The 11562-nt window shown below is 31.3% G+C and overlaps 1 protein-coding gene across 1 annotated transcript; it reads right to left on the bottom strand.

Moving 5' to 3' along the window:
- Nucleotides 1–3502: 3502 nt before the first annotated feature.
- On the bottom strand, nucleotides 3503–7493 carry LOC105060030 (cold-regulated 413 plasma membrane protein 2). The gene is made up of 4 exons (XM_010943603.4): nucleotides 7275–7493; nucleotides 5560–5667; nucleotides 4693–4763; nucleotides 3503–3956 (listed from the first exon to the last, which is right to left on the bottom strand). Exons 1-4 carry the CDS (start codon nucleotides 7430–7432, stop codon nucleotides 3703–3705), a joined length of 591 nt encoding a protein of 196 aa, XP_010941905.1. The 5' UTR covers nucleotides 7433–7493; the 3' UTR covers nucleotides 3503–3702.
- Nucleotides 7494–11562: the final 4069 nt, after the last annotated feature.

Here is an 11562-nt window from a genome sequence, read left to right on the forward strand (position 1 = left end):
GGTGATGAGGTAAGGACCTCTGAGGTCTCTTCTCTTCCTTTCCTCGGTCCCAAGGTTTGGTTATCACCTGCAATTGACCAACGATTCATCGGATTTTTGATGGATGGAGCCTGCCCTATTTTCTTTCTTTTTCTTTGCTTTCCTTTGAGCAGGCCACCATCGCCAGACGTGCCCGTGCTCAAACTGCTGTAGGCTAGAGCTGTCGTCGTCAGTACCAGGGGATCCTTCCTGATCTTGGTCACTGTCGTATGTGTGGCCAACCCTATATTGTTCCCTCCCCTATTTTCATGAAGAAGAAGAAAGAAAAAAGAGAGAAAGAGAAGGAAAAGAAAAAGAAAAAAAAAAGAGAAGAAAATGAAAAGAAAAGAAAGGAAAAAAAAGAAAAGAAAGAAGAGAGAGTTTCTCTCTTTTTCTTCTCTTTTCTCTCCACTTTCTCTCTATATTTTCTCTCTACTTTCTCCCTCTATAATTTTTTCTCTCTAAATTATTTCACTCTCTCTCTAAAAATTTTATAGATCGGTAGAGGGTCTAGATGTCTATGTACGCTCAAATTGACTAGTTAATCCTACGATGAGTCTTGGATCTGTAGTATTAGGATCATTTATCATAATTTTCTAATATCTATAATCATCTATATTTTTTATATTTGATCTTGATTATATAGAGATGTAATTATCTGTATAAGATGTTGAGCAAAAATATCTTGATTTCGAGTTCGTAGATCAAATGATTGATCAATAGCTGTTTTTGAGTCTAAGAGTGATAGAGATAAGAATTTTTGGATACGAATATCGGTATATATATATATATATATATATATATATATTTATATATTTTTGCATTACATGATTTGGCTTCTCATAGTTGATATTTATTTTATGATTGTCGGTATAATTATTTATATATTTGATATCCTATGTTTGTATCAAATATCGATAATTTTTCAGATATTTTGGATTATAATACCGGCTATTAAGAATTTTGAAAAAACACAATATGATACATTATTTTTTCTAGCATAATTGAGATTTAATAAATTGATGATTAAGAAAAGGGTATTTAGACTAGCCACGTTAAAATGATAATAACCTCGTCATGGACAGAAATATGATATTGAGAATAGTCCGTCATGGACAAGAACATGGCATTGAAAATAGTTCCACCATGAGAAGGAATGTGGTGCTTGAAATAGCCCCACAATAGACAGGAATGTAATAGTTGAGTTTGCCACCACAGACTGAAGTGCGATTATGCTGATTCACTACCATGGGCTCAAGCATGGTTATTTTGGTTTGCCATAGTGGATTGGAGCACGGTTATTGTAGATTGCTGTCACCGACTGAAGCATGAGTTATGGTTTGCCAGTCATGGGCTGGAGCGTGAATGTACTTAGTCCAAAATCCTAATGACAATTATTGATTGATCCAAATTTTGTGAATGTGATGTGGTTGACAAGATATCAAATTTACAATTAAGTAAAAATAAAGTTTTACTTAATAATATTTGTATGGCATATCAGTTTTGAAAAAGATAGATGTTTGATAGTATTTAATGCATGTTTTAAATAAATCAACATTGAGTTGCACTAGATACTTGACATGATATTTGATATGAGATTTTATAGGTTATAGTTTATGGTTGCGTTATGCTACTGTATAACAATTATTTTTTTGAATTATAATATTATACTGGTATAAGTGTTTGGAGATTTTTACTGGACTGTAAAGCTCAATCCCTCCGTTTTTTTCTTTTCTAAAGTTATAAGATGCTTGTATTTGGCTAAAATTGGGATCTCAATTTGAAAAGATTGATTTGATAGAGTATCATCAATAATAGTTGGATGATCGAATTTTGTAAATTATATAAAATTTAATATTCGTTAATATAAAATATTTTTTATTATGAATTGAGATCAATAATATTCACGAAATTATTAAAGTTATAATGATTTTTAAAAAATTATATATTTTTTAAAATTTTGACCTAAAAAATATAAGAGACGTGATATAGGACTAATGACATATCCGTCGTGGTCCACATTTGAGGGGGAAAAAAAAAATTACAAACAGGAAGGGATAGAGGTCCATGATGTTATAGTCAAGTACATCCCAATGCTTCTAGATACATCATCCAATATTTGAACCCAAAATCTTTGCTCGCTAGGTAAAGGAGTATGACCATCGAAACAGTCTCGGATTGCTTTCAGCAGTCCATGTTAGTCATCATTTCTTTTTTTTCCCCTTTCATTAGAGCTGATACCGTTGTCAGCACATAGCTGCCGAGGACCAAAATAGAGGATTGAAAGAAAAAAAAAATCCCCAATAGAAATAGATCTGTACGGTCTTCTTAATGTTTCTAATGTATATATTTGCTGTTTCTACTTTTTTTAAAAAAATCATTTCCCCCATTATTCATTAATGAATTAGACTCGAAGAAATGCTAATTGCATATAACCAGAAAATACAAAATTAATATTTTTTAGCAATACCCAGGATTTGAATCTTGAAGACGCTCTAAGTTACGAAGAGTCCTTCAAATTCAACATCAATCTTGAGCATACAACGGACACTACAGATAACCTTTCCTCCCAAGTAACATGACAGAAAACCAATGTTACTAAGTCTGAGGAGTTATGGAATATTATAAGGGCCGCTTCTAACTTTTTGTAGAAAAAATTAATTAGCATATGCTCCCTTGACGTGTTTCTTTATCCCTTGTGGCTTTCACCCTCTCTTGTATAGCTTTGCTTTAAACTTTTTCCTTATAAATGCGATGGCTAAGCCTCCTCACATTTATTTTTAAAAAACTAATTAGGTTTGAATGTTAAGGGATCTTTTTCCCCCAACAATACTTACTTTCAAGAAAATGGATAGAAAGATGACAAAATTACCAGCAAGAATAAAGAGCAAACCGCTAAAGAAAGTAACCAGTCACTTTCCATCAATTTTACTTCAACATGTATCAATTGACCACGCAACCTCAATACTTCCACAACTTGTCCAATGGAGAGGCTAACTTCATATAAACACTAAGAGGTACCAGGATGGCTCGTCAAAGAATATCCTCAGTAATAACAGGGAAGAGTACTCGGAATGTTACATTGATACAGGTATGCATATGGTTTAATGACCTGGCTCTAGAATCCTCAACTAAATCTTAAGGTGTAGCACTGTTGTTATATTAACCACCTCTCCTTATCCTCCTAATTTTTCTTTTGAATCCTCTCGGCAAAACCAAAAGCATAAAGATCCACTCCCATTGATCTTGGAATACCTACCAATGACGGGTCGGGTGTGGCACCTAAACATCTCTTATTTTGTCGACCACAAGGAACACCAAGAATCCGGCGATTAATTACTGTCGTCTATCGGGTCTTCTTTAAGAGGATTTTACTAAATCTTCTGCATGCTATGCCAAATTTTAAATTTGGATGGCGAAAACCAAAACGGTTTGGAGCACCAACCTCCCAAGAATGAAGTACATATTCTATACTCAAAATGCATGGTTCTGAACAACATTAAATATTCTATACTCAAGATGGTTCATTACAAAACATCTGACAGAAACCCCACAATCTCAAAATCACCAGTCACTAACAGATTTCTTAGTTCTATGAACAAACGAATACACACTAATCCGGTGTACTTAATATTCTGTTGATGGCAAACAAGACAGCATATCCAGAGCTGGAATGCAAAGATACTACAGAAAATAAAGCACCAAGGACCAGATGGGGTAGACCAACAAAAGAATGATACCTACGGTATTTGATATGCCATGTCTCTTTGTGAATGAATTTCTAAAGCCACCCGATGCACGGATGTGCTCCTGAAGCAGGTAGCAGCCAATAGCTAAGCATATGAAAACGCCAATCAGACTGTTCCTGATTGTGGAGGCAAAGAGGCTCGGGGCAACCACGAGAAGAAGGATCAATGATCCAGGCATCTCCAACCAGTCTGCATCAACAGGAACAATATTCACATAAGAAAGGATCCAGATGTTCTCTCCGATACCTACGGCATTATGATGCCTTGACATGTTACACATGTAGATATCTTTCTATTGCAAGGATGAAAGGTCTGGAAGTGTGCCGTGTCAGGGCACTTCGATATGAGAGAATATGAGATTTAACGATGCACAGATAAATCAGAGAAATGGCTGGAATCATGTGCCCATGCATTTCAACTAACTATTAGTGCAAATAAACGAGGAAAATATTCGGCACTTTTTTTTCCCAGAAAAGAAATTAACACATTTGAAACAATTAATATTTACAACTATAAGGTGGACCGGTTAGCAAAGCTTTCAAAACATGTAGTGCCAAATCTATGTAGAACACAACATAGCAGAATGTGGACACAACTCCTCCATGATCCAAGAAATTTGTGGACCAAAAGTTTTGAACATGACCACATGTAAACATTCAGCAGAAATTTAACACTAAAATAAATAGCATGATGAATCATTTCACGGTTTACTGATAGGGAAATAAGAAAGTCTAAAAAAATAGAACATCCGTAAAAAAATAAAAATGAAAAAAAGAAATAGAACCAATTACCGTTGTGTGAATATGTAGACATATGATCACTACACAACTGCAGATAATCAAAACCTTCAGAGTATTTGTGCCACTGTGGGCATATATAAGCAGGAAGATGGCAGATCAAGCTAGATTGATATTAAAAGCCATACCTGGGAAGTGCCGAGGAAAGAAGAGCCGCAGCACAACAGCAATAAATGCAATCCATTTACCAACTTCCCCTCTGCAAAATATTTAAATAAAATTGAATACATAACTAGAGCAAAATATTTAATAAAAAACTTGCAATGTCCGATTTGTTTGATGCCACTTATATTTATCCTCAGTGAATTTCTAACCAAGGCTAAATCATATGAGATTACTAAGTTAAAAACTAAATCTTTTCTCACAGTCTCCTTAATTGTTTCTTTTCTTTTTTTTTTTTCCTATTTTTTTCCTCTGTAGCTCATTCTATAAACCCACACCCAGGCGGTCTTTCAATCATTCAACTCCATCCACAGAAAGGGCAGTTTTGGCCTAAACTGTGATACATACTATAGTAACCATACAAAGTTGTCAATCATCACTTTATATGTGTGACAACTAACCACATCTAATACACTCACTGTCCATGCTAGTATCATGCTCATGGGCCTTGTCCACCACCTAACATCCTGATGCTATGACAAAGATGGCCTGACTGTTGTTTTTTGAAATTATTTTGTTTGAATCTTTCCATTCAAAAAAAAAAAGAAATTATTTTTGAATCTAAATGGTATTTGATGATCGCATATCACCACAAAGCCATATCAACACCTCATTTACCTCAATTTAATCCCATCAGGGATGTACTCATTTACCCATCCATCATTCAGTCAAGTTAATTCAAGGTGGAAGAAGTAATTGATTTGGGACATATCATTTTAATTACATTAATTACATCTTAAATCCTCTTCTTCCCACTAAAATGGTAACTCAAGTAAATTGTTCTGGTTCACCTCATTAAAATGCTCATATAAAAGAAAGAAGAGCATAATCACCTCAATAAAGAAAACAGCACAGACGGCAAGCTCAGGAAAATATAAGGAACTAAAAGTGCAGTCAACATGTTTGTCCTCCAGTTTGTCCGGTCTAATATCAACAGATATCTGCAGTAAGAACAGCAAAAAAAAAAAAATTATTCACTTCAAATGTAAGCTAAAATATTCAAATCAATAGAACCATGTCATGACCTCACAAATAAGGCTACGTATGGAGTCCTCCCCCCCAACAAACACACACACACACAAAAAAAGGAAAAAAAAGAAAGAAAAGAAAAGAAAAAAAGCCTATGTATGGATTCCAGTCATTCCAAAAATTCTGGAGTGCATTTATTGATCTATAAAGTTCAAAAATGGGAGATAAGTTGCATGAAAGTAAGGTAAATTCTAACTAAACATGCATGCAACATCATATAAGCACCAACATAAAGTCTATGGCAACAGATATTATAATTCATAATGGCTCCCTTAAATCAAGTTAGATTACTGTATCCAAGAAAAACAACCAAGTATCAAAAAGAAAAAATGCAAAATTGCATTTCTTTATTCAAGTCACAAATACCAAGCATTTCCCTGGTGCATATACTGTTGTTTTAATCTCAGTATAACTAAGCATCATCATTAGATGTCAGAGCATTTAGATCTAGCAGATACAGAACAATCAATGCAAGTCATAACTGATTAACCTAACCCCAGTTCCCCTGTGAAAGTACAAACAATACTTCCTTAGCTGTGTTATTTAATTATAATATATAAATACTCTCAATATGTAAGTAGAAAGTTGCAATCCCCAGCATTAAGCTGAGAAAGAGACATGTAATAGTAAACAGCTATCATTTACATAGATAATTAGTGCTAGAATTGTGATGGATGAACTTGTGAAAACCTACCATTCCTAAGTTCGTAATGGAGTTGTGCAAGCATCTCTTGAGGAAAGTCGAAAAGAGAGGAAGAAACTATGCTATCATAAATTCAGATTTTCTTAGACTCTCCATCTTGATAGAAAAGTATTCCATGAGCCCCTTTCTTTACCAAATTGTCCCTTCTTCTTTCTCTTCTTATTATGCAAATCCATCACCACATCTTTGTAAGGCTCTGAAGTTCACATGCATCATGAGTATCAAAGCAAACAATTTAAAACTAGATAACAATAAAATGGTATGGTGTCCATAAGAATGAACCCATATGATATTAGTGGCAAAACTAATATCATAAATCCAGGACATCAAAATCTTTAGCAATTGATGGGATCTGATGAGAGTACTTTATGGCATAAAAATCTTTAGTCTCTAGATAACATGTCATAGAAGCCCATTCACTGGTAGCTCATACCCACCTTTGGAATTACTATTCAAATTATCCTCTTCAAGCTCATAGCATCATCAATTTTATACTAAGACTCACTACTGGAAGTATAGGATTTGAACATAGCAAGTCTTGGGTAAGTTAACTGTATTTTGATAAACCCTTGAGATCTTCAAAGTTCTCATCACGGTGAACCAGAGCTCGAGTCAGATATCCATGTCAAAGCTTCTCTTGCTAGGGATTCAAATACTGGCAAGTGGCAACATGAACCAGAGAGAAATTGATGTCCGTGATCGAGTTAATTCCCTTTAAAAGTATCCGTACAAAGAAATCGGAAAAAAGAAAAGAAAAGCAAAGGCAAAGGGATCAGAGAAAAGGGAAGAAAAAAGGATCTAAAAAGGCGAGCTCACATTGCTGCTATGGAGGCCAGGAATTTGAGGAAGGTGGTGCCGAAGCCCAGGCCGCTGCCAAGCTTGAAGGCATGGTTGGCGAGCTTCTTCGCGGCGATCCCGAGTTCCTTGAGATCCGACTCGATCAAATCCTCGGCCAGCCAGTCCGCATTCCCCATGTTCGCCAAGATCTGAGAATTTCCCAATCAGACGAAGAATAATTATAGAAGACGACGACGAAGTAGTGCACCGTCCAATAATATTGAAACATATAGTGCATTTAGATGGGATGGATATTTAATACCGCTCAGTTTTTTTCTATTCGAATTTTCAACGATGAAAATATTCTTTCCCTCATAGAACAAAGAAAAAATAGTATTATTATTTTTTAATACCTTAAATAACTTTCCATGATTATATATGACATTCTGAATTATGTATATGACTTTCTATATTTTTATGATATTCTGAACAATATATATGGATTCCCAATATTTTATATGACTTTCTGTGAGTATATATCACATTTCGAGTAATATATATGATTTTTTATGAATATATATGATATCCTAAATAATATATATGATTTCATAACGTCTTATATGACTTTCTGTGAGTATCTATGATATTTTGAATAATATATATGATTTTCTATGAATATATATGATATTCTGAATAATATATGACTTTCTAATATTTTATATAATTTTTTATGAGTATATATGATATCTCAAATAATATATATGATTTTTTGTGAATATATATGACATCCAGAGCAATATATATTACTTTTTAACATCTTATATGATTTTCTATAAATATATATAACATCTCAAATAATATATATGATTTTTTGTGAATATATATGACATCTCGAATAATATATATAATTTTTTAATACCTTATATAACATCAGAAAGTCATATATATTTTTTAGGATGTCATATATATTCATAGAAAGTCATATATATTATTCAGGATGTCATATATATTTATAAAAGGTCATATAAGATGTTAGAAAGTCATATATATTGTTTAGGATGTCATATATATTCGCAGAAAGTTATATATATTACTAAGGATATCATATACACTCACAAAAAGTCATATAAGGTATTAGAAGATTATATATACTGTTCAGAATGTTATATATATTGTTCAGGATATCATATATATTTATATAAAATCATAAAAGATATCAAAAAGTCATATATATTATTCAAAATATTATAAATATACAAAAAATCTTGTATACGGTTCAGAATGTCATACAAGGTATTAGAAAATAATAATACTATTTCTTCTTTATTTATAGAAGAAAGAATATTTTCATCACTGAAAATTAGAGGACAAAAAGTTGGACAGCATTAAATGTATGTCCCATCGTTAAATATGCTATGTATTTTAAAATAATTGGACGGTGTGCTCCACATCAAATTTGTTGCACCGCATGTGGTGCACAAAGACTTTCTCAAGGTGACATATATACCTCTTTTTTTTTTGCTAAGATTAATTTTTTAAATGATGTTATTTGGACAAAAGAAGTTAGTCATGCAAAGAAATACTAGCAATCATCAAAAAAGTTATTAAGAAAGAAACAATTGTAAAAAAAAAAACTATTAATAGAAATAACTTTCTCGTCCATGATATAAAGCAGCAAGAATACTTGATCCGGTGTCTTTTGCATACTCTCAAAGATTCCAATGCTTTTACCATGATGTTTACACCCAATGGATGGTCTCGGTCTCTTGTTTTAGAATTAAGATTCTTCACTTGAGCGGAGGTTTGAGCTATTCTAAAATATATCTTCATAATTTTATGGTAAATATATAAAAAATATAAAATTTAGGCTTTTTTGTAATGAATAAACTATATAGTGGCCTACCATCAAAATTCTCTTCCATGTTTTAGATGTTGAAACGAGGAAGATTTGGAATTCTTATACGGAAATACAAAGTTTGGACCCTATTGTAGTCCATAAGGTATGGAGCGACATGTGTCATTATTTGGAAAATGAAACGGCACCTTTTTACATTTATTATGAAATATAATTTCTTATATTTCAAGTAGTAACCTAATAATGGTTTTGTAGTTAATATATAAAAAATATGAATTTTATGCTTTATTATCATCAATGAAGTATATATAAATCTCTTATCAAATTTTCTTTCTCATTTTTGTTTTATTGTAAAAGTTCATGCATGTTTATAAAGTGAACCTAGCATGATTTTGCAATCATCATATGGCAATATGGATATTTATCTAATTACAATCAATAAACTATAAAAAATATGTCTTCAAAATTTAACTTTCCATATCTCTTATGATGACCATATATTGGTGCTACAATCACTATATAAAAATGAAATTTGGATTTATTATAATTAATAGCTTATAGATAAACTAGTTATCAAATTTGATCTACAACTTTGTTATAGCGATTGCAGAATGGTTACATGATCATTATATGGATAAATGATATCTCGATTGTATTATAATTTAATGAACTATAAGGATATGTGATTAAATGTTATCTTCAATGTTTTATAAAGCAGCTTCAGAATGGCCCTGTGGTCATTATGTGAAAACACAAATTTGAAAATTTATTGTGATTAGTGACTTGACATTAAATTTTATTATCTGTATTTTATATTATGACTGTAGAATGGTTCCATAGTCATTATATAAAATAGTTTATGGTACACATTTTGGGTTGCTTTCAAGTAACGAACTGAAAAAAAATATTTAATATAAATTTTACTCTTATGTTCCCCACAATGATCCCAAATAATTTTGTGGTTAATATATGGAAATATGGAATTTAGACATTATCATACAATTAATAAATTAGTGTGATTTGTTGACAACTCTTATTTTCCATGATTCATATAATAACCCTATCATAATTCTGAAATTACTAATGAAAACATGAAAGGAGAATTACATTATAACCAATGAACTATAAAGATACCTATCATTAAATTTTATTTTTCTAGTTTGATAAAGTATATTTAGAATAGTTTTATGGACGCTACATTGAAACATAAAATTTAAGCCCCTTTGGAGTCAATTAACTATTGAGGCACTTCTCATCAGATTTATATTTATGGTAATTGTAAATTCTATAGTATGTATAAAAACAATACCTTTGAATTTGTATATTTCATTTCCATATTATTTGCCATTTTCTTTCAAAAATATCCTTCCATTTTTAAATAAACTCAACTATTTTTAAAGATAAAATAATCAAAAGTCTGCTTTAGAAATGAAGGGAAAAAAACTAGATTATGATTCCTCTTTTTAAGGGTGATAATAAAAGAAAAATATGGAAGACTATTTCTAATTACATATATAATATAGTTTAAAATTTTACATTTCTCAAATATAGTCGGTTGCAAGTTATTTGATCTATTATTTGGAAACAAGAGTTGAGTCTCTTATGATTAATGAACCATCAAAGTAACATGCTAGAGAAATTTTATTTTTATGGACAAATAGTGTTTAAAAAATAACTTTGTGGCTAGTATATTAGAAAAGTAGTATTTGAACTTTATTTGAACCAATAAGTAAAATAAATTCAATCAAATTTTATTTTTCATGTTTCATCATATAGTGATTATAGAATGACTCCACAATTATTACATAAATATATCTTTGAAATATGCTAATATAATTTGATAAATCTTACTAGCTAGATTACAATTAATTATAAATTTTAATCATATTTTATTTGACTAGTTGTAATGTATGTGAACGTCGTTGTTGGTGAAAAATATTGAATTCAATGTAATTTGATACTTTTAATTTTAAAACTAAATTAACCTAATTATTAATTCTCTTTTATAAGGCCAAAAGAACTATTTTTAGGGATCTATTCTTTATCAAATGCGAAGGTGCGTAATATATTGATATGAGCATCGTGAGTTATCTTATAACCTAATTAATTGTTAGAAGAGGGAAACATAGCCTACATTCATGCAATTTGGGATACTCATTATGGTCAATAAGCTTTTACTCGGAGGTGCAATCGGTATGGTAAACATTATTTATTTTGATATTTACCAAAAATCTTATGCTTAAGAAAGTAGAGAACATCAACAATTACCAGAAATTCAGTTAAATGAGATTAAAAAATTGAAATTTCACCCCTTTCCATGATTTTATAAAGGGATTTTAAGATAAAGTCACAAGCTCAAATTCTTGAATAGTTTGGCACAACCAAATAATTCCAAAATTAGAAATTATCAATATATTCAGAAAAATTGATAGAAGTAAATGATATAAAATAATTAATTTTAAACATTGATGA

The sequence above is a fragment of the Elaeis guineensis genome, chromosome 6 (assembly GCF_000442705.2).
Source record: "Elaeis guineensis isolate ETL-2024a chromosome 6, EG11, whole genome shotgun sequence".
Lineage (NCBI taxonomy): Eukaryota > Viridiplantae > Streptophyta > Magnoliopsida > Arecales > Arecaceae > Elaeis > Elaeis guineensis.

Excerpts from the sequence above, each read along its gene's own strand:
- LOC105060030 (XM_010943603.4), bottom strand. The coding sequence starts at position 7,432 with ATGGGGAATGCGGACTGGCTGGCCGAGGATTTGATCGAGTCGGATCTC. Across the intron at positions 5,668-7,274 it reads CTGGCCTCCATAGCAGCAAT|ATATCTGTTGATATTAGACC; the intron begins GTGAGCTCGCCT and ends TTCTTACTGCAG. Across the intron at positions 3,957-4,692 it reads CTTTCCTCGGCACTTCCCAG|ACTGGTTGGAGATGCCTGGA; the intron begins GTATGGCTTTTA and ends CTGTTGATGCAG.